This window comes from Drosophila miranda, chromosome 4 (assembly GCF_003369915.1).
Source record: "Drosophila miranda strain MSH22 chromosome 4, D.miranda_PacBio2.1, whole genome shotgun sequence".
Classification (NCBI taxonomy): domain Eukaryota; kingdom Metazoa; phylum Arthropoda; class Insecta; order Diptera; family Drosophilidae; genus Drosophila; species Drosophila miranda.
In genome coordinates this window covers 4,643,455-4,664,689 of record NC_046677.1, presented here as the reverse complement: position 1 = coordinate 4,664,689, position 21,235 = coordinate 4,643,455, and the positions used below count along the sequence as shown (strand labels likewise).

Below are 21,235 nucleotides of genomic sequence, written 5' to 3'. Positions count from 1 at the left end.
TCCGCGAGTGCTGTAAAAAGCAAATCAAATATAGTCGTTATTTTGTAATTTAATAAAAACAAAAATCAATTTAATTATTATGTATGTATGTATGACAATTATTTTATGAAATTCTCTTGTATAAAATAAAAACAACATGAAAACAAATGAAACTATTTGAAGTCAGTGCTTTTATTTCGCACCAAATTTCGGGAGTATAAGCCCTATGGATGCTATATCGCCGTAATTATATGATATAAATCGATTAGTAACACACAACTTTCTACCCGAATACTTTGTTTTTTTTTTTTTTAAATATATGTATCCCCAAAAAAACAGAAACAAGCAATCCAAGCCCAACGAAACCCCAGTTGTCAAATTCGTGAACGTGTGAGAATACTGAAAAAGTATCAGTGTTATTCGGAGTGGCAGAGAGTTCACAGCTCGGGAGCAAAATAAATTCTAAATTTTGTAGTTTTTTTTTTCCGCAATATTTTTTGACTAGATATTAAGAATAAAGTGATATTTTTTTTAAACTAATTTAAGCAAAAAGTGAAAAACACAACCAACAAACAAAAGACAGTGAAACAAAACAAACAAAACAAAAATGTTCGTTTCGTAAGAAAGTATTTAGTTCCGGTTCGAGTAATAAGTTCACTCTATCTACCTATCTTCCTTAGAAGAATAATACAACAGCCAATCAACACCTTCTACTCCATTACTGCTTTAAACAATAATCAACAAAAAAAAACTGCGAAAAAGGTTTGTTTTGTACGAAACTATTTATTGGTCCAGTTAACAATATCTACCGATCCAACAGACGCCATTGGGGTCTCACTTTAGCTGGCAGGATCTCTTCCTCGGGGTCCAACGGATGCTGTATCTTAGACGAATAATACAACAACCAATCAACACCTACGCTCTTACAGCATTAAACAACAATCAAAGAAAAAACTGCGAAAAAGGTTTGTTTGGTACGAAACTATTAGTCCAGTTAACAATATCTACCGATCCAATAGACGGTATTGGGGTCTCACTTTAGCTGGCAGGCGCTCTTCCTCGGGGTCCTACGGATGCTGTATCATAGACGAAGAATACAACAACCAATCAACACCTACGCTCTTACAGCATTAAACAACAATCAAAGAAAAAACTGCGAAAAAGGTTTGTTTGGTACGAAACTATTTATTAGTCCAGTTAACAATATCTACCGATCCAACAGACTCTATAGGGTTGCGCCCATCAGCTGGCAGGAGGTCGTCCTCGGAGTCCAACGGATATACATATACGCGATCAAGCACGAGCACGAGTGAAAAACTGTACTATACTATATTTTGATACTAATAATTGTATATTTTTATACCAAAAACAAATGATTGTCAGATTGATTGATTGATTGATTATAGACTTATATTTATATATGCCTGAAGAGCTATGATAATTCACTATTTGTTTGATTGATTCTGACGGAAAATCGAGTGCCCAGTGTCCAAATCGAAAATCGGTGCTCCTGCCTCAAAAACTAAACCAACGGTTTCACTTGTAAAGCTGATTTGCATATATGTATACATACTACATATACATACATATGTATGTACATGCATATCTACATACCCTGTAGAACCAAAGGGGTCAATTGACCCCTCTCGAACTAGTTCTGCGCTGTTTACCGCGCAACTAGCTACGCAACTAGTTACGCGGGAAGTGAACGCGGACCAGGTCTTCGTCGACTACAATGTACTAGTTCTGCAACTAGTTACGCGGGAAGCGAACGCGGACCAGTCGAAAAAGAAACGAAAAACGAAGCCGCCTTCGGTTTGTTTTTGAAGGCGGCAAATAACCGCAATTCCGTGGAGTTACAGTGCCCACTCAGCTAGTTTTTACCGAGCCACGACATGCAATAAGCATCGAAATGGTAAGTTAATCGTGATATTTTACTGTAGTTGCGCTCGTGGAATGAAAGAGACAAGAATTTACACAAACAAAATTAATTTGTTTTCCTCGTTTGCTTTATGCGTTGATTTTGTTCACTTCTGTACAACATCTAATCGCTGGAAGAGTCTTTTGTGTAAACATTTATTAAAAAAGTGGAAAAGAATTAATAAATAAATCAAATTAATATAAACAGGTACGTGCAAATATATATTATATATTTCAAATAAAATGATGAGCAAAAGGCATTTGCGTAGACTCCGTAAGAGTGAAAGGGAAGCTAACATTGCAAAGTTAGCGTTGTGCAGGAAAGATAACAGATAACAGCAATGAAATCGATTCTCCAGCCAGCTGGCGTTTTGAGCGGCTTAAACTTTATTTTGAGTGAGGAAATTGTTCTACCCTATAACGTAAGGGAAGAAGGCCCTTAGGACCCACAAAGAATTTTTTGCAGCTTTGCTAGGTAAAATACCATTTACACTTCTAGAGATTTAAAAATTTTTCATATAAATTAAAACAAATATTAATTACAGAATGTATTCCGCCTGGCGATGAGCCCCCCGAAAACACTGTGCGGAAGGCAATGCAAAGGATGAAGAAAAGGGTGTTAAAGAAGAAGTGTCTCGCCAAAAACCAGGAGTAGGCTAAGCATCATATAATTAAAAATTATTCGTTATAATGAAAGACATTGTGTTTTTATTTTTGTATTATTCCAGACTGCCAGATTGACTACTACCAATAGTCAGTTCGGAACTAGTTACTGGTAACTAGGTCAGAGCTAGCTACAGGTAATCGAAGGGTAGTCGAGTGGAGAACTAGTTGCTGGCTTTCTACTGGTAGAACTGGTTCGGAACTACCTCCTGAGCAACTAGCTACGGGTAATCGAAGGGTAATCGAGCGGGAACCAGGGGTGGTTCCGCCCTAGGACATGCATGTGTTAAATTCTCCGCTGAAATACATTGCGGGTAATCGATCTGGAACCAGGGAGGTGAGAATGGTAGCTAGTGCGGCACCAGTGCGGAACTAGTTGCCTGGTACTAGAGGGTATGTACAGAGTGTTTACTAAACACAATTCCGACAATATTGAAAGATTACGACGGACGAAGACTCGGGAACGTGAGAATTACATTGGAATTTCATTTGGAATAAGAATTGCCAATCCAATGTCTTATGCATTAGGAGAGAGCGTGGAAGAGGAGCAGAAAAGAATACAATTTCCCACTCTCCTCTCTCCCAGTTCCAGCTTCCATTTGCACGCGTTCACAATCAGCTCCGCGTTCTTTTACCCGGTTTCGGGTCGCGAAAAGCGGAAAAATTGTGTAAATAATTCAGAATATATTGTCACGTAATAAGTTTTAGTGTAGGGCGCTGAAAAATATAAAAAATCCTGGCTTTAAAGTGTTAAATTTATGAAAATAAGCGTGCGTCTATTGAGAGCGTGAGAATGTAAACAATGGAATGGCAGAAAAATTGCATATCGCGATATAGCGTAGCTAATTACTATGTGTAAGCATTTTTATTAGATTAATTTATTAATTTTTCGTATGTACATAAATAAGCCCTGGGTCGCATGTGTGTCACAGGTGTCTTGCATTTTTTTTTCTTTCGGCCACGCGGTCTTTTTGTTTGTATATGTACATATTTTTTTTTTTTTTTGATGCTATAACTCTTAATTTTATTAAATTTTATAAGCCTGGGACTTAACTAAAGCTAGACAGGGAGCTGTATTGAGTTGGAGAGACCGGCAGGAAGTTCCGGGTCTCTGCGGGACGGCCGCAAAGCATTGCTTCGCAGGGACCATGGTTCCTCCTAGCCACTCTCGTTCCTACGGCGCTCGCACCTACGCAGCTCCTTCATGGCGCCGGCTGCAAAGTTGCTCCAGGCCGACCATACCATGGGGTCTTCCACAATCTTCTCGATCAGGTTGTTCGGCGTGAGCTGCCCGCCGGCGGCTCGCCACAACTCCTCCCTAATAAGTGAGAAGCGCCCGCATTGAAAAATGATGTGCTCAGCGTCTTCAGTGGCGTCGCCGCACCACGAGCAGTTCGGCGAGTTCTCGTGGCCGAACCTCCAAAGGTTACATATGTATGTATGTATGTGTGTGTGCGAAAAAAGCGTAAATGGCGCAAAGTCGCTGTCCCTAAAGGAGAGAGCGAAGAGGAAAGAGCGAGTTCTGCCTGCTGGGCGCCAACTGCACGGACCTGGTCGATGACTTCCAGTGCGCCTGTCCGCCCGGCTTTACGGGCAAACGCTGCGAGCAGAAGATCGACCTGTGCCTGTCGGAACCCTGCAAACATGGCACCTGCGTGGACCGACTGTTCGATCACGAGTGCGTCTGCCATCCCGGCTGGACGGGTGCCGCCTGCGAGGTGAATATCGACGACTGCGAGAACCGACCCTGCGCCACCTGTGTGGATCAGATCGATGGCTTTACGTGCAAGTGCCGTCCCGGGCCTCAGCTGCGAGGCGGAGATCGATGAGTGCCTCAGCGATCCGTGCAATCCCGTGGGCACCGAACGCTGCCTGGATCTGGACAACAAGTACGAGTGCGTCTGCCGCGATGGCTTCAAGGGCATCCTCTGCGAGACGGATATCGATGACTGCGAGGCGCAGCCCTGCCTTAACAACGGCATCTGTCGCGATCGTGTCGGTGGCTTCGAGTGCGGCTGTGAGCCCGGATGGAGCGGCATGCGCTGCGAGCAGCAGGTTACGACCTGCAGCCTCCAGGCGCCATGCCAGAACGATGCCAGCTGCATTGACCTGTTCCAGGACTACTTCTGTGTGTGCCCCAGCGGCACCGATGGCAAGAACTGCGAGACCGCACCCGAACGCTGCATCGGCGATCCGTGCATGCACGGCGGCAAGTGCCAGGACTTTGGCTCCGGCCTGAACTGCAGCTGTCCGGCGGATTACTCCGGCATTGGCTGCCAGTACGAGTACGACAATGTGTGGACAATGGCGCTGGCTACAGCTGCTAGTGTCCCGCGGGCTACGGGCCGCGATTGCGAACAGGACATTGCCGACTGCAAGGACAACTCGTGTCCGCCTGGGGCTAGCTGTGTGGACCTCACCAACGGCTTCTACTGCCAGTGCCCCTTCAACATGACCGGCGATGATTGCCGCAAGGCCATCCAAGTGGACTACGATCTGTACTTCAGCGATCCCTCGAGGTCTACGGCCGCCCAAGTGGTGCCCTTCGCCACGGGCGGAGCCAACAGCTTGACGGTGGCCATGTGGGTGCAATTCGCCCAGAAGGACGATCCCGGCATCTTCTTTTCGCTGTACGGAGTGGAATCCGCACGCATGACGCAACACCGTCGCCTCCTGCTGCAGGCCCACTCCAGTGGCGTGCAGGTCTCGCTGTTTGAGGACCAATCCGATGCCTTCCTGAGCTTCGGCGAGTACACCTCCGTCAACGATGGACAGTGGCATCATGTGGCTGTCGTCTGGGACGGCGTCAGCGGACAGCTGCAGCTCATCACCGAAGGATTGATTGCCAGCAAAATGGAGTACGGCGCTGGAGGAGCCCTCCCTGGGTATCTCTGGTCGGTGCTGTGTCGTCCACAGCCCTATGGCGGCGTCAGCCATGAGTTGGCCTACTCAGATGCCGGCTTCCAGGGCACCGTGACCAAGACCCAGGTGTGGGCCCGCGCCCTCGACATCACCTCCGAGATCCAGAAGCAAGTGCGCGACTGTCGCTCGGAACCAGTACTCTATCCCGGTCTTATTCTCAACTGGGCCGGCTATGAGGTCACCTCCGGGGGCGTGGAGCGGAATGTACCCTCGCTGTGCGGACAACGCAAGTGTCCTGTGGGCTATACCGGCGGCAATTGCCAGCAGCTGGTTGTGGACAAGGAGCCACCAGTCGTCGAGCACTGCCCTGGCGATCTTTGGGTCATAGCCAAGAACGGTTCGGCCGTCGTCACCTGGGATGAGCCACACTTCAGCGACAATATTGGCGTCACGAAGATCTACGAACGCAATGGACATCGCTCGGGCACGACCCTCCTCTGGGGCACCTACGATATCACCTACATTGCCTCCGATGCGGCTGGCAATACGGCTTCCTGCAGCTTTAAGGTTTCGCTGTTGAGTAAGTATCCACCACAAAATATCCTGCTATTGAATATCATTTATTTACATCTGAAATGTATTTCTTTAGCTGACTTCTGCCCTGCCTTGGCTGATCCCGTGGGTGGCTCGCAGGTCTGCAAGGACTGGGGCGCAGGCGGACAGTTCAAGGTGTGTGAGATTGCCTGCAATGCTGGTCTACGCTTCTCCGAAAAAGTGCCCGAATTCTACACCTGCGGAGCCGAGGGCTTCTGGCGTCCCACGCGCGAACCCTCGATGCCTCTGGTCTATCCATCCTGCTCGCCCTCGAAGCCCGCGCAGCGTGTGTTCCGCATCAAGATGCTCTTCCCCTCGGATGTGCTGTGCAACAAGGCGGGACAGGCAGTGCTGCGGCAGAAGGTGACGAACTCTGTGAATGGATTGAACAGGGACTGGAACTTCTGCTCGTATGCCATCGAGGGAACGAGGTTTGTTTTTGCATGAAAGAAAGCTTTGATATCCAATTAATCTTTGTTTTCGGATAGAGAGTGCAAGGACATTCAGACCGATGTCTGGACCCTCAGTGGTCCAGCATGTCGTGTATTATATATATATTTTGTGTGTACTTCCTGTGTATATGTTATATGTTTTATGTATTGTATTTGTTCGTTAACCCACAAAAACTTACAGCGATGAGGATGACGATCTGGCATTGACGGGTCGCCAGGGACGCCAACAAACTGGCGGTGATACATACACCCTGGAGATAGCCTTCCCGGCTGTAAAGTATGTCCATGTCCTTAGCATTCCATTCGTTTTGCGGTTCATGCACCCCGATATATCTGCCCAGCACCAATCCACCAAAGAAACCAAACCAATCGCCATGCAAAAACACTTTCTAATGCTTTTTCTAATACCATACTACATGTCTATGCGTGCTAACACCACTCGATGTGGGTTTCTCTTGGTTTATTTAAAGAATAGACGAAAAATATTACTTGCACAAAGATATTTCAATAGAATACCATGGATATCTGAAGGTTTATCTATCTGTTGCTCAAATCAAGTAATATTTATCTCATGAACTTTAACTAGAGTCCGAGAAATCCACCATTAAGATTAATTGTATTAATATACAAATGAAAATCCATTAAAAACCCACGTAGTAACTTGTAATTTTCCTGCTGCCTCTTTAGCGATCCTGTGGTCCATACATCGACGGGCGAACGCTCGAGTGTCAAGCAGCTGTTGGAGAAACTCATCCTCGAGGACGATCAGTTTGCCGTGCAGGAGATCCTGCCCAACACAGTGCCCGATCCGGCCTCCCTGGAGCTCGGCTCGGAGTACGCCTGTCCCGTGGGTCAGGTGGTGATGATACCCGACTGTGTGCCCTGTGCCATTGGCACCTACTACGACAGTGCCAACAAGACGTGTATTGCCTGTGCGCGCGGCACCTATCAGTCGGAGGCGGGCCAGCAGCAGTGCAGCAAGTGTCCGGTGATTGCAGGACGTCCTGGAGTCACGGCTGGACCTGGAGCCCGGTCGGCGGCCGACTGCAAGGAACGCTGTCCGGCTGGCAAGTATTTCGATGCGGAGACGGGTCTGTGCCGCTCCTGTGGCCATGGATTCTATCAGTCGAACGAGGGAGCCTTTGGCTGCGATCTGTGCGGCCTCGGTCAGACCACCCGCTCCACGGAGGCGAACTCGCGCAAGGAGTGCCGCGACGAGTGCAGCTCTGGCCAGCAGCTCGGCGCCGATGGTCGCTGCGAGCCCTGCCCGCGTGGAACCTACCGCCTGCAGGGCGTACAGCCCTCGTGCGCCGCCTGTCCCCTGGGACGCACCACACCCAAGGTGGGTGCCAGTTCCGTGGAGGCGTGCACCCTGCCTGTTTGCTCGCCCGGAACCTATCTGAATGCCACCCTCAATATGTGCATTGAGTGCAGAAAGGGCTTCTATCAGTTCGAGTCGCAGCAGACCGCCTGCATCCAGTGCCCGCACAATCACAGCACCAAGATCACCGGCAGCACCTCCAAGAGCGAATGCACCAATCCCTGCGAGCACATAGCCGAGGGCAAACCCCACATGGCCTGCACGGATGTGTGCGACGGCTTCTGCGAGAACTCGGGCGCCTGTGTCAAGGATCTGAAGGGTACACCCTCTTGCCGTTGCGTCGGCTCCTTCACCGGACCCCATTGCGCCGAGCGTTCGGAGTTTGCGTACATCGCGGGCGGCATTGCCGGTGCAGTGATCTTCATTATCATCATTGTACTGCTCATTTGGATGATATGCGTGCGCTCGACGAAGCGCCGCGATCCCAAGAAGATGCTAACTCCTGCCATCGATCAAACGGGCTCGCAGGTGAACTTCTACTATGGCGCCCACACACCCTACGCGGAGTCCATAGCGCCCTCGCACCACAGCACCTATGCGCACTACTACGACGACGAGGAGGATGGCTGGGAGATGCCCAATTTCTACAACGAAACGTATATGAAGGATGGTATGCGATAGAATTGTTTTTCATCACATTTTTCCTTAAAATAAAATTGATTTTGTGCAGCTTTGCATGGGGGCAAGATGAGCACATTGGCCAGGTCGAATGCCTCGCTTTATAGAACTAAAGAAGACTTATACGATCGACTGAAACGTCATGCCTACACGGGCAAGAAGGGTATGTACTTATTTCCTTATTTATTATCTTTAAATATTTATTTTGTTTTGTTTTTTTTTCCAGAAAAGAGTGATAGTGATAGCGAAGTGCAGTAAACAATAAACAACGAGAAGAATATGTAATTAAAAGCTGCTTTAATGTAAAATGTGGTCATAAAAAAATATAACAAAAAATACACACACACACACACACACAGACAGATCAAGGGAATGTTCCAAAACTGCCCCCCAAAATACTCATTGGAGGGAGAGCCTTGCATTGAATCAACGTAATTGCTGTGAACAAAATCATCTATCGAATCCGAGTCCAAATGTCAGCCAATTACAGCAGCAATTACGAGGCTTAATGCCAGGCTTTAAGCGAGAGAGAGAGCTGCTCGAAACGAAACGCAAAGAGAAATCTGAAATCTTAAATAAGTAAAACTCCAATATGTGCTCTTTAGGTATGCAAACTAAATTAAATTAAGTCGAACTTATATGCATAACTTAACATAATATAATAAAGAAATTATATTGTTTTAATCTTAAGTATTATTTACCTATACCACAAAACAACACAACAAAATACAACTCGGATCGAAAACCATCTTTGCTTGACAGACAAGCCACCAAATTGCAATACATACTTACTATACTTATATGCTATACTATATACATTTAAATATAGATTTTTCCAACCAATATAGGATTGTGTGTCCAAAACTTGTTGAACAAATTCCGCGAGTGCTGTAAAAAGCAAATCAAATATAGTCGTTATTTTGTAATTTAATAAAAACAAAAATCTATTTAAATATTATGTATGTATGTATGACAATTAATTTTATGAAATTCTCTTGTATAAAATAAAAACAACATGAAAACAAATGAAACTATTTGAAGTCAGTGCTTTTATTTCGCACCAAATTTCGGGAGTATAAGCCCTATGGATGCTATATCGCCGTAATTATATGATATAAATCGATTAGTAACACACAACTTTCTACCCGAATACTTTGTTTTTTATTTTTTAAATATATGTATCCCCAAAAAAACAGAAACAAGCAATCCAAGCCCATCGAAACCCCAGTTGTCAAATTCGTGAACGTGTGAGAATACTGAAAAAGTATCAGTGTTATTCGGAGTGGCAGAGAGTTCACAGCTCGGGAGCAAAATAAATTCTAAATTTTGTAGTTTTTTTTTTCGGCAATATTTTTTGACTAGATATTAAGAATAAAGTGATATTTTTTTTAAACTAATTTAAGCAAAAAGTGAAAAACACAACCAACAAACAAAAGACAGTAAAACAAAACAAACAAAACAAAAATGTTCGTTTCGTAAGAAAGTATTTAGTTCCGGTTCGAGTAATAAGTTCACTCTATCTACCTATCTTCCTTAGAAGAATAATACAACAGCCAATCAACACCTTCTACTCCATTACTACTTTAAACAATAATCAACAAAAAAAAACTGCGAAAAAGGTTTGTTTGGTACGAAACTATTTATTGGTCCAGTTAACAATATCTACCGATCCAACAGACGCTATTAGGGTCTCACTTTAGCTGGCAGGCGCTCTTCCTCGGGGTCCTACGGATGCTGTATCATAGACGAATAATACAACAACCAATCAACACCTACGCTCTTACAGCATTAAACAACAATCAAAGAAAAAACTGCGAAAAAGGTTTGTTTGGTACGAAACTATTTATTGGTCCAGTTAACAATATCTACCGATCCAACAGACACTATTGGGGTCTCACTTTAGCTGGCAGGCGCTCTTCCTCGGGGTCCTACGGATGCTGTATCATAGACGAATAATACAACAACCAATCAACACCTACGCTCTTACAGCATTAAACAACAACCAAAGAAAAAACTGCGAAAAAGGTTTGTTTGGTACGAAACTATTTATTGGTCCAGTTAACAATATCTACCGATCCAACAGACGCTATTGGGGTCTCACTTTAGCTGGCAGGCGCTCTTCCTCGGGGTCCTACGGATGCTGTATCATAGACGAATAATACAACAACCAATCAACACCTACGCTCTTACAGCATTAAACAACAATCAAAGAAAAAACTGCGAAAAAGGTTTGTTTGGTACGAAACTATTTATTAGTCCAGTTAACAATATCTACCGATCCAACAGACTCTATAGGGTTGCGCCCATCAGCTGGCAGGAGGTCGTCCTCGGAGTCCAACGGATATACATATACGCGATCAAGCACGAGCACGAGTGAAAAACTGTACTATACTATATTTTGATACTAATAATTATATATTTTTATACCAAAAACAAGTTGATTGTCAACTTATTTCATAGAGAATTGGGGGGGATTATAGACTTACAATTTATATGCCTGAAGAGCTATGATAATTCACTATTTGTTTGATTGATTCTGACGGAAAATCCAGTGCCCAGTGTCCAAATCGAAAATCGGTGCTCCTGCCTCAAAAACTAAACCAACGGTTTCACTTGTAAAGCTGATTTGCATATATGTATACATACTACATATACATACATATGTATGTACATGCATATCTACATATGTACAGAGTGTTTACTAAACACAATTCCGACAATATTGAAAGATTACGACGGACGAAGACTCGGGAACGTGAGAATTACATTGGAATTTCATTTGGAATAAGAATTGCCAATCCAATGTCTTATGCATTAGGAGAGAGCGTGGAAGAGGAGCAGAAAAGAATACAATTTCCCATTCTCCTCTCTCCCAGTTCTAGCTTCCATTTGCACGCGTTCACAATCAGCTCCGCGTTCTTTTACCCGGTTTCGTGTCGCGAAAAGCGGAAAAATTGTGTAATAAGTTTTAGTGTAGGGCGCTGAAAAATATAAAAAATCCTGGCTTTAAAGTGTTAAATTTATGAAAATAAGCGTGCGTCTATTGAGAGCGTGAGAATGTAAACAATGGAATGGCAGAAAAATTGCATATCGCGATATATGTAGCGTAGCTAATTACTATGTGTAAGCATTTTTATTTGATTAATTTATTAATTTTTCGTATGTACATAAATAAGCCCTGGGTCGCATGCGTGTCACAGGTGTCTTGCATTTTGTTTTCTTTCGGCCCCGCGGTCTTTTTGTTTGTATATGTATGTATGTATGTGTGTGTGCGAAAAAAGCGTAAATGGCGCAAAGTCGCTGTCCCTAAAGGAGAGAGCGAAGAGGAAAGAGCGGGTTCTAAGCTTCCCGCGCATTCGCTCTTGTACCAAGTTTCAAGTGGGGTGGGGCATTCCAAATGTTTGTGAAGGTGTGTGATTCTCTCTCGTTAAGTATGTGCCAATCACGTGAGCAAATTATGCGAGTATTGTGGGAGTTTATCCTCTAACGCCCCGCCTATTATTAATACACTCCAAATATGTGCTCTCTCCCCCCTTAATTTGATTTAAGTTTATTGAGCAGCCAAAATCGATGGACCCGCACCGCATCTGCTATAAAAGTAAGCGTAAAATTGTGAAAATTCCACATTACACTAGCTCCAGGAATAATTTCAACAAGTCCTCGAGCCTATACCAATATTGTAAATAACATTTTGATGACGGGATGCAACATGAAAATGCCGGCATTGATTGTAAATATAAATAGGCTTCTGTTTTTTTTATTTTATTTTTTGTTTTATCGCTTCTTGAGCGGTTTTAAGGCGGGTTAATTTGTGGTGTTTTTATTTATCAGCAGTTTCTGATTTTTCGTCCTTTTTATAGCCGATACTCAAAATGAGTATTGGGGTATATTAGATTTGTGGTAAAAGTGGATGTGTGTAACGTCCAGAAGGAATCGTTTCCGACCCCATAAAGTATATATATTCTTGATCAGCATCAATAGCCGAGTCGATTTAGCCCTGTCTGTCTGTCCGTCTGTCCGTCCGTCCGTCCGTCCGTCCGTCCGTCCGTCCGTCCGTCCCCTTCAGCGCCTAGTGCTCAAAGACTATAAGAGCTAGAGCAACGATGTTTTGGATCCAGACTTCTGTGATATGTCACTGCTACAAAAATATTTCAAAACTTCGCCCCGCCCACTTCCGCCCCCACAAAAGACGAAAATCTGTGGCATCCACATTTTTAAAGATACGATAAATTCAAAAACGCAGAATCGGTCAGAATGACCATATCTTCTACAGTGCAAAATCTGAACCAGATCGAATAATGATTATAGCCAGAATCAAGAAAACAATTTCATTCTTTCTCGCTCTGTCTCTCTCTAACACACAGGTTTCATGGTCGGTTTTGTCAATTGCAAAATATGAGTTCAAGGATCTCAGAACCTATAAGAGCCAGAGCAACCAAATTTGGTATCCACACTCCTGTGATATCGGACCTTGACCGTTTCGTGCCCAAATTTCGCCACACCCCCTTCCGCACCCGCAAAGGACGAAAATCTGGGGCATCCACAAATCTCAGAGACTATTAAGGCTAGAGTAACCAAATTTGGTATCCGCACTTCTGTTAGATCTCACTATAAAACGTATATCTCAGAATTTCGCCCCACCCCCTTCCGCCCCCACAAAAAACGAAAATCTGTTGCATCCACAATATTGCACATTCGAGAAAACTAAAAACGCAGAATCATAGATAATGACCATATCTATCAGATTGCTGAATCTGGATCAGATCGGATTATTTTTGTAGCCAAAAGCAAGAAATCAATTTTCAGTGGCTACGCAGCGCCCGCCGTCACGCTCATACTGATTTTCTGTCTCTCTCGCACGCACTCTTTGTCGTGTCGTTTAATATTAGCGGCGTCTGCCGGAGGAGAGTTATACTGACTTAGTATCGGGTATAACCGTAGAGTTGCGGTGTCCGCAGCAACTCACAACGTTCCCCCTCGTTTTAGATTCATTTTGGCGCCTTCTAGCGTAATACAAGGTCTCAATGCAACACTGCTATAGTTTGGCGCGATCATTTCAAATTAAAAATTGATACTTGCAATGGGTTGTATTTGAATGAATATTTATTTTGAAATGTAATTTAATTTAGCAACTCAACAACAATGCGTTGTGCGATTTTGTAACGCTCGATCTGGGAATATTGTATTTGCACTTTTTGGATTATTGTCTTTTTTCATTTTCAATTATTGTGCGCCTAAAACTTGCGGAAATAGATCAACAAAAATGCCGTGCCGACCAGCGCAAGTGGTATACAGTCCATCGGATTCGTGTAAGCCCGCAGCTGAATCAGGAGCTGGCGAAAGCGATTCAACGTCTTGCTGAATGGCTGGTTCGTCTCCTCATCCACGACATTTTCCACCTGTTCAGCCGGTGCTTCCTCCATCTCCAAGGCGCTGCGGTGGGTATCATCCTCCTGCTCAACCGGAACTACTTCGTCTGGGCTTACATCTCTGGGCATCAGATGGCGCAGTATACCGTGCTCCATATATCCTTCCAAAGCTCTAAGCCCAGCCATCCCCAACAAGGGGCTGTGGCTACGACTCCCAGTTTCCATCTCATGGAACGTAGTAGATAGTAGATCCTCATCCTTGTCTTGCTGTTCTTCCTGGTTGTCTGGGATCTCTTTTTCTTGGTGGATCGTGTTGGGTAGTGTCTCGTCGGGTTGCTCGTTTTGCAGCTTCATGATCTCTTCTACTAGCTTCTTGATTTGCTCGCCATTTTTCTCATCATCCAGCGTCTGCATGAAATCTTCAAGCAGCCCTGATCTAGACGTGGAAGTACTTGGTAGAACTTCAATTTTCTCCTGTTCTAGTTCTGCCCGAGGAGATCCTTCCACTGCATTCGCATTGAACTGCAGTTGGGCGTGGTTGGGCTGATTCTGTTCCAGCTCTTTGGTATCTTCCACCAACGTCGCCTGTGAATCCTCAAGTGGCGCTTCATGCATCTCCTCTTCTGCTGTAGAAAGAACATTTGTAGGAGGCAGAGCAGACTGCCCCTCCTCCGCCAGAGGTTCCTGGTTGGCTTCCGCGGTCTCCGACGCGAGTGCAAGCTCTTCTGCTGTATTGGAAGGAGAAGATGGTATGGCTCATCAAACTGCTGGTGTTTCACCTCATGTTGCTTACCTTCTTCTGCTACCTGCAACGTGACGGTTAGATCCTGGTCCTCTTGTTGCTTCTCTTGAATTTCCCCTATTGCTCCGGATATCGATGGCACCACCTCGACCGCTATCTCTTCTGGCAGCTCCTGTGGCATTGTGTCCTCTACTGACTTGTCCTGCTCTTTTTGTGGTGCCTCTATAATATTTTCCACTGTATTGTAGGTAGGTAGGTATTGTAGAATCTCCTCATGTTGCTTCTGTTCCACTGACTGTACAGATACTGCTAGAGTCTGGTCATGTGGCTCCTCTAGCACATCGACCGCTATCTTTTCCGGCAGCTCCTCTGTCATTATATCTTCAACTGGCTTTTCGGTGGATTCCAGCTCCTGTGGCTCCTGTAGCTTCTCTTTGAGTGGCACCGACATCGAAGGTAGCACTTTGTCTTCTATATCTTCCAATGGCTTAGACGTGGACTGTAGACCATCTTCATTTTGATGAGATTGCTGTTCCATGGTCTGTTCTTTCATTGTCAAAGTAAGAGGAGTAGAACGTAGGATTCTTTCGATTCTTTCAAAATTTTCTCTTAAAAATCGTTCATCGTCAGTTTCTGAGACTGGATTCGTTTCAGTTTTAAGCTGGTCTTCCGGTGCTTCAATGGCCAGTTCTTCGACTGGCTCTACTATCTCTTCTGGCAGTTCTTCCACTGGCTTTTCGGTGGATTCCAGCTCCTGTGGTTCCTGTAGCTTCTCTTTGACTGGCATTGACATCAATGATGGCACTTTGTCCACCACTTTGTCCACCACTTTGTCTTTTGGCTTAGACGTGGGCTGCAGACCATCTTCATTTTGATCAGATTGCTTTGCCGTGGCCTGTTCTTGCATTGTCTTCTTGGGAGAAGTAGACGAAAGTAGGACACTTGCGATTTGTTCAATATTCTCCCTCACATATCGTTGATCTTCAGTTTCTGAGACTGGACTTGTTTCGGTTTTGAGCTCTTTCGGCTCCTGCTTTTCCGATGTTTCTTCGACTGGCACTGATATTGATGGATGCATATCGACTGCTGTCTTTTCTTGCAGTTCTTCAGCTGGCCTTTCGGTAGATTCTGGTTCCTGTAGCTCCTCTATATTGCCTTCCAATGGCTTAGACGTGGTCTGTTCACCATCTTCATTTTGATGAGATTGCTGTGCCGTGGTCTGTTCTTCCATTATCTTCTTGGGAGATGTAGGAATTAAGATACTTGATATTTTTTCAAAATTCTCTCTCACATAACGTTGATCCTCAGTTTCGGAGACTGGATTAGTTGCGGCTTGGAGCTTTTTTGGTTCCTGCTCTTCCGATGATCCAATGGCCAGTTCTTGGAGCTGTCCGTACACCTTTACCTTCATAGCTTCCACCTTTTGATTGTGCGAGTTCTGGGGTTCCTCTTGGAGTTCTTTTAGATTTTCCTGAACCATTTGCCCCACGGGTGCCACGAGCAATTCTTGTAGCGGCGACAATGACTCTGGAAGCAGTTGGTGCACCTTTTCTATTACAGCGGTCTCCACCTCCTTCTCGAGTTCCGTGAAAGTCAACTCGGCATCATCACTGGTATTGATGGTGGTATCCCCATCACTGTCGAAGATGCTTAGATCCGCCTCCATCTCGGCCACAGCATTCTGGAGAGCTCTCAGGGACTCCGCTTGGCCAATCCCGGCCAGACCACTCGACGAGCCAACCAACGAGGGCACACTGTCCTCCATTGAGTTGTCTATTCCAATGCCGGAATCGTCGGTCGGTGGGCCGGGACTGGGTCCAATGCTTTCCTTGCTACAGTTCCCGGCCGGAGCCTCCTTATTCAAGGATGTCCTCTTATACTGGCGTGGCTTCGAATAGCTAAAGCTATAGCTGGCTCTGGGCACAGGAATACGACTGGACTTAAGTATAGATGATGAAGCACCCTTGCCCGCATCTTTAATGGCACCCAACGCATTGGCAGCTACTTCCTCCTTGACCTCCACGGATGAAGTCGCGTTCTGTGCGACATTAGCCATTGTCGCTAACTATTTTTGATTTAATTAATATTTAATATTCATTTTAGGTTTGACTGACTTACATGGAACGAGACTACTTTTTTATGGCCGCCTGGGGTCGATTGAAGGCAATGAATTTTACTAGCCCAAATAGATGGAATGGAAATATTTTTTACACCGCAGTTGCTCTGTTTTTTTTGCTTATTTTGTTTTAGGAATTATTTTGTGTCGAAAATTTTCAGTACTGCTGTGTGGGCTTTGAATGTTAAATCCCACTGTCGACTGGGTTCAAACGATGTAAGTGAATGACAATCATTCTCATGGCCTACCCTGCCGAAAGAATATTTTACAAAATTGCTTCATGGTTGGTTTTTTTTTTTTATATAAATTGAATTTTATTAGAATTTATTAAATTTAGAGCTTAATCTTAGCCACTAGTTCAGTCATATATTATACAATTAAGGTGGTTTTAAGATTTTTGCCTTTTCAGTGTTGCGCAACGTGTATTCCATATTGCCTGACCCTGTGTTCAGTGCTGCAAAACGATAATGGAGTCAAATTTAATTAAATTTTTCGTTTTGGCTGCCATTTGATCCATGATGCAATTATACAAGGTGGTCTCGTCGGGAGCCGAAGTTCCTTCGTGTTGTCCCTTATCGTCAGTGCATGCTTGCTTGTTGATGATGAAGGTTGTTCACGGACGAATTTTTTGATATATTCTTAACCCTTATGTCCCGACAACAACAAAATTATAAAAAGCATATAAAAAAAATACCACAGAATTAGAAGTAATCTTTATATATTATGTAAAAGAACATTTTAATATAACTAAAAATGTTGAAGAAAAATTATTAATGGCTGCATAAAATTTAAATATTAAAATATCAGTAAAATCATTTTATTTTAAAAATTTAAAACCCACGGGCCTGTTAAGGGTTAATCAACATCAACATATACCGTCTCACTCACACTCACTATACTATGTGCCCTTCACTCGCACTTATTGCTAGCATACGTTAAGGGACTAACTTTTGCCGACGAGACCACCTTGTATAATTGCATCATGATTTGATCTATCTTTTATGAAAATTGTCAAAAAAATGCAATAAAATCGGTTTTTATTTATTAAACTCCGATTCAATTAGGTTTTACATAGATTTTACGTAGTTTATTTTGTTAAAATTGATGGCGGAAAAGTCTGTAAATTCTGCAACACAATTTTTAGCTTTAGATGATCAGCGAACCAACGAGAGCACACTGTTTTCCGTTGATTTATTCAAGCCAAGGCCAGAATCATAGGCGAGTGGGCCGGAACTGAGGCCGATGTTGTCCTTGCTGCAGTTCTCAGTCGAGGCCTCTTTCTTCAAGGGTGTCCTCTTATACTTGCGTGGCTTCGCATAGGTGTAGCTATAGCTGGCACTCAACACAGGAATACGACTGGACTTGCGTACGGAAGCACCGATGGCCTTAGATATCACTGCATCCATGGTATTGGCGTCTACTTCCTCCTTGGCCTGCTCGGCTGGAGGAGTCACTCTCAGTTTACTATTGATCACTCCCATCGTGGTAATCTATAAATTTGGACTTTAAGTTTTAGCACATTTGATTTTGGGACTGACTTACGCGAAACGACCGGACGGGTAAGAGAGTGTATTTTGCTAGCCCAACTAAATCGAATTGAATTCTTTTTGACACCGTAGTTTCCCTGTGATTTTTTCTGGTTTTTTTTTGTTTTAGAAACTAATTTTTGTGAAAAATTACCCGAGCTGTTGTGTGGCTGGACTTTGAATGTTGTATGCCACTTCCAAGAAAAATTCTTGCCACTTCAAAGAATAATTCTCATGGCCTACTTGGCAGGAGAATATTTGCCAATTTGTTCAGGGCTGCAGAATACAATCGTTTTTTTAATATAAAATTTGATTTTATTATAAATTATTTAATTAATAGTTTTTATAGCCGTAGTATTTAAATATTTAACTTAATCTTAGCTTTTAGTTCCTTTAAATTAATTGAAATTGTGGCTTTTTAATGTTTTGTCCATTCTAGTGTTTCACAACGCTATTTCCTTGTTGTCTGACACTGGTTTTAGTGTTCTAAAATGATATGGGAATTTTTAGATCTGTCTTCTGGAATTATTGTAAAAAATTCAATAAAAAACGGGCATCTAGTTATTAACTTTCGACTCTGTCGAACACTCTTTTATTAAGCATAGATTGCATTAGGTTTTACATAGATTTTACGTAGTTAATTTGTAATTTGGTTAAAATTCATGGCAGATAAGCTTTGTTTATGGCTGGTGAAAGTCCATTAGTTCTGCAACTCCACTTTCAGCTTAAGATGGTCGGACAGATCCTTGTATATCAAAGGGTCAACGTGGTCTGTTGTTGATGGAAGCGAGAAACGAGAAACGAAACACAAGCCAAAGTCAAATGATGCCATGACAGAACATTTTGAGGGCCTACTACTCACTGTTGCATTTGTACTTGAGATTCGACCATATAATCATCTCCTGGGAGAAGCAGAACACGCCCAGACGTCCGCCCTTGAGCGTGGAATCGTAGACGTTGCCCGAGTCGATGACCAAACTCTGGCCCTCGTACATTCTGTGGGAAGAAAAGATGAATTAGCCGGAAAGGCAATGCTGCAGGCCTGGAGGCAATCACTCACTGCAATCGTATCAGACCAATCGCTGGACGATGGACCAGGGACCAGCGATAGGAGGTCTTCTCCTTCCAGGCCACATTCCTGGGATCCTTCCACAGCAGACGCGCCTGCCCTGGAGTGTCACTGTCGCGCCACAAACTATTTCTCATCATGGAACCAGGGCCCGTGTGGCTATCAATGAGCTTGATCTGAATGCCCGGCTCCGCAGAGGCAATGAATGGCTTGGACTCCCAATATGTCTGCGAGCCCTTCTTCCACTGGACCACATAGAACTTGTGATTGCTCTGGTAGCTGAAGATGAAGCCCGCATAGTCGTCGTCCGTGTCATCGTTCACATAGAAAGTGCCCTCAAAGTCGACGCCACCAAAGGCATCGTCGCCCACGACAAGACCCGGATCGGAGTTGAGGGTCTGGACAATCTCTGTGCCATTGGCATGGACCACCCAATTGGGATCCAGCTGGGACTCGCCATCGGGATCCAGGCGCACGGCACGTATGGATCGAAAGTCCGTGTGATGGATCATCGAATTGTTGGGGCAATTGTCAATGATGTTTGGTATACCATCCACGTCCTCATCCTCCTCGCAGATGTCGCCCTTGCCGTTCCGGTTGAAGTCCAGCTGCTTGGGATTCTTGGCCAGGGGACAGTTGTCCCTGTAGTTGGGTATGCCGTCGCCATCGATGTCATCGTCGCAGGCATCGCCCTTGCCATCGCCATCCGTGTCCAGCTGATCGGAGTTGCTCACCATGGGGCAGTTGTCCTCCGAGTCCTGGATGCCATCGTCGTCGCCATCGATGCCACTGTCGCAGGCATCGCCCACCAGATCCATGTCGCGATCCTCCTGCATGGGATTGGGTATAGTGGGGCAATTGTCGCAGACATCGCCCACCCCGTCGTTGTCCACATCCGACTGATTGGGATTCAGCAGCAGCGGACAGTTGTCCACCTCGTTCGGTATGGAATCGTTGTCTATGTCCTCGTCGCAGGCATTGCCCACTCCATCCCCATCGGCGTCCAGTTGCCGGGGATTGAACTTGTGTCCACAATTGTCGCACACATCGCCCACCCCATCCCCGTCCGCGTCCAGCTGCTCGGTGTTGTAGGCCAGCGGACAATTGTCCTTGTTGTTCTGCACCTGATCCCCGTCGGCATCGTCGTCGCAGCCATCGCCATGGCCATCCAGATCGGCATCCTCCTGTCCGGAATTCGGCAGATCCGGGCAATTGTCGCGCTGGCAGTGGAGCTCGGGACAGGCCAGCGATTGGTCGGGCCAGCCATCCAGATCCCGATCCTGGCCGCAGACTAGGCCATTGCCCGCCCAGCCAACGGTGCAGCGGCACTGATTGTGCACGCTGTCGGAGTACACGCAGACGGCGTTCCTGTCACAGATGCGTCCATCCGGACAGACAGCCACCGAGGATCTGTCCAGACAGCTGTAGGTGCCATTGGTCACAAAACCATCATTGCATTGGCATCTGTACGAGCCCTGGAGAAAGAGGATACTGTGGATGACAAAATACTCCCAAAAACCTGTCCATCACTTACAATCTCATTGATGCAGGTGGCATGAAGCGGACAACTAAAGTAGCCCGACTGGCACTCGTCGGTGTCCAGGCAGGTCTGCTTCCTGTAGTCCACCGATAGATGGTCCGCAAAATAGCCATGAGCATGGATGCCATCAAAGCCGGACGGACAGGGCGCACACTTGAAGCCCGGATTGAGATTGGTGCAGACAGTCAGATCATCGCAGGGCTGATAGATGGCACACTCGTCCACGTCTCTGCAGCTGGTGCCGTTGATCTGGTGACCCTTCGGACAGGAGATGCATTGGAAGTAGGGCGGAAAGCCCAGACGCAGGCACTGGGCACCTGAGTCGATCAAGAGAGAGAGAGAGGGAGAGAGATGAGATGAGAGCTGAGATAGTTTAAAGATTGAAGATGTGATGGAAAGTATTT

At 45.1% G+C, this 21,235-nt stretch overlaps 5 protein-coding genes and 2 long non-coding RNA genes across 23 annotated transcripts in view; 4 read left to right on the top strand and 3 right to left on the bottom strand.

The window, feature by feature from the left end:
• The first annotated feature begins 190 nt into the window (after positions 1–190).
• LOC117188630 lies at positions 191–1,420 on the top strand. 8 transcript variants are annotated; one of them, XM_033392686.1, is made up of 5 exons: positions 191–222; positions 660–741; positions 800–944; positions 1,022–1,143; positions 1,202–1,420. In XM_033392686.1, exons 1-4 carry the CDS (start codon positions 206–208, stop codon positions 1,111–1,113), a joined length of 336 nt encoding a protein of 111 aa, XP_033248577.1. In that variant the 5' UTR covers positions 191–205; the 3' UTR covers positions 1,114–1,143; positions 1,202–1,420. The 8 variants fall into 8 exon arrangements, 5 of the variants coding, with proteins under 5 accessions (XP_033248577.1, XP_033248578.1, XP_033248576.1 ...); XM_033392687.1 differs by having other exon boundaries at positions 999–1,143; XM_033392685.1 differs by having other exon boundaries at positions 800–953.
• Positions 1,421–1,754: 334 nt separating this feature from the next.
• On the top strand, positions 1,755–2,539 carry LOC108162151. Of its 2 annotated transcripts, XR_004472762.1 has the most exons (3): positions 1,755–2,107; positions 2,169–2,374; positions 2,445–2,539. It is a non-coding gene; the product is annotated as an uncharacterized LOC108162151 (long non-coding RNA). The 2 variants fall into 2 exon arrangements; XR_001775552.2 differs by lacking the exon at positions 1,755–2,107 and having other exon boundaries at positions 2,114–2,374.
• Positions 2,540–2,839: 300 nt separating this feature from the next.
• On the top strand, positions 2,840–8,793 carry LOC117188671 (sushi, von Willebrand factor type A, EGF and pentraxin domain-containing protein 1-like). Its single transcript, XM_033392862.1, has 9 exons — positions 2,840–2,899; positions 3,002–3,027; positions 4,058–4,322; positions 4,378–6,004; positions 6,074–6,449; positions 6,652–6,747; positions 7,158–8,461; positions 8,522–8,632; positions 8,696–8,793. Exons 1-9 carry the CDS (start codon positions 2,840–2,842, stop codon positions 8,725–8,727), a joined length of 3,897 nt encoding a protein of 1,298 aa, XP_033248753.1. The 3' UTR covers positions 8,728–8,793.
• A 939-nt stretch (positions 8,794–9,732) lies between these two features.
• Positions 9,733–10,873, top strand: LOC108162150. 3 transcript variants are annotated; one of them, XR_004472761.1, is made up of 5 exons: positions 9,733–10,088; positions 10,147–10,291; positions 10,373–10,494; positions 10,553–10,697; positions 10,756–10,873. It is a non-coding gene; the product is annotated as an uncharacterized LOC108162150 (long non-coding RNA). The 3 variants fall into 3 exon arrangements; XR_004472759.1 differs by having other exon boundaries at positions 9,736–10,088; positions 10,350–10,494; positions 10,756–10,872; XR_004472760.1 differs by lacking the exon at positions 10,553–10,697 and having other exon boundaries at positions 10,350–10,494.
• Positions 10,874–13,544: 2,671 nt separating this feature from the next.
• Positions 13,545–16,888, bottom strand: LOC108163989 (enolase-phosphatase E1-like). Of its 4 annotated transcripts, XM_017299558.2 has the most exons (4): positions 16,699–16,886; positions 15,872–16,645; positions 14,632–15,814; positions 13,545–14,566 (listed from the first exon to the last, which is right to left on the bottom strand). In XM_017299558.2, the coding sequence occupies exons 2-4, from the start codon at positions 16,634–16,636 to the stop codon at positions 13,704–13,706; spliced, it is 2,811 nt and encodes a 936-aa protein (XP_017155047.1). In that variant the 5' UTR covers positions 16,637–16,645; positions 16,699–16,886; the 3' UTR covers positions 13,545–13,703. The 4 variants fall into 4 exon arrangements, with proteins under 4 accessions (XP_017155047.1, XP_017155046.1, XP_017155044.1 ...); XM_017299557.2 differs by having other exon boundaries at positions 13,545–14,563; positions 14,632–16,645; positions 16,699–16,888; XM_017299555.2 differs by having other exon boundaries at positions 14,632–16,645; positions 16,699–16,887.
• An 871-nt stretch (positions 16,889–17,759) lies between these two features.
• LOC108161458 lies at positions 17,760–18,423 on the bottom strand. Its single transcript, XM_017295721.2, has 2 exons — positions 18,239–18,423; positions 17,760–18,186 (listed from the first exon to the last, which is right to left on the bottom strand). The coding sequence occupies exon 2, from the start codon at positions 18,175–18,177 to the stop codon at positions 17,851–17,853; it is 327 nt and encodes a 108-aa protein (XP_017151210.1). The 5' UTR covers positions 18,178–18,186; positions 18,239–18,423; the 3' UTR covers positions 17,760–17,850.
• Positions 18,424–18,778: 355 nt separating this feature from the next.
• Positions 18,779–21,235, bottom strand: part of LOC108163627 (cartilage oligomeric matrix protein) — a 28,687-nt gene continuing 26,230 nt past the window's right edge. For all 4 annotated transcript variants that reach the window (XM_017299028.2, XM_017299027.2, XM_033393198.1 and 1 more), the window contains exons 11-14: positions 20,826–21,148; positions 19,283–20,766; positions 19,085–19,218; positions 18,779–18,993 (exon numbers count right to left, since the gene is read on the bottom strand). In XM_017299028.2, the coding sequence (XP_017154517.1) occupies positions 18,923–18,993; positions 19,085–19,218; positions 19,283–20,766; positions 20,826–21,148 (2,012 nt within the window). In that variant the 3' untranslated portion in view covers positions 18,779–18,922. The remainder of the gene's footprint in view (positions 18,994–19,084; positions 19,219–19,282; positions 20,767–20,825; positions 21,149–21,235) is intronic.

Excerpts from the sequence above, each read along its gene's own strand:
- LOC117188671 (XM_033392862.1), top strand. The coding sequence starts at position 2,840 with ATGCATGTGTTAAATTCTCCGCTGAAATACATTGCGGGTAATCGATCT. Across the intron at positions 2,900-3,001 it reads ATCGATCTGGAACCAGGGAG|ATTACGACGGACGAAGACTC; the intron begins GTGAGAATGGTA and ends CAATATTGAAAG. Across the intron at positions 8,462-8,521 it reads CGAAACGTATATGAAGGATG|CTTTGCATGGGGGCAAGATG; the intron begins GTATGCGATAGA and ends GATTTTGTGCAG.
- LOC117188630 (XM_033392683.1), top strand. Across the intron at positions 742-998 it reads AAAAAAAAACTGCGAAAAAG|ACGGTATTGGGGTCTCACTT; the intron begins GTTTGTTTTGTA and ends CCGATCCAATAG. Across the intron at positions 1,144-1,201 it reads AAGAAAAAACTGCGAAAAAG|ACTCTATAGGGTTGCGCCCA; the intron begins GTTTGTTTGGTA and ends CCGATCCAACAG.
- LOC108161458 (XM_017295721.2), bottom strand. The coding sequence starts at position 18,177 with ATGGGAGTGATCAATAGTAAACTGAGAGTGACTCCTCCAGCCGAGCAG.
- LOC108163989 (XM_017299555.2), bottom strand. The coding sequence starts at position 16,636 with ATGGCTAATGTCGCACAGAACGCGACTTCATCCGTGGAGGTCAAGGAG. Across the intron at positions 14,567-14,631 it reads GTTGCAGGTAGCAGAAGAAG|CAGAAGAGCTTGCACTCGCG; the intron begins GTAAGCAACATG and ends CTTCCAATACAG.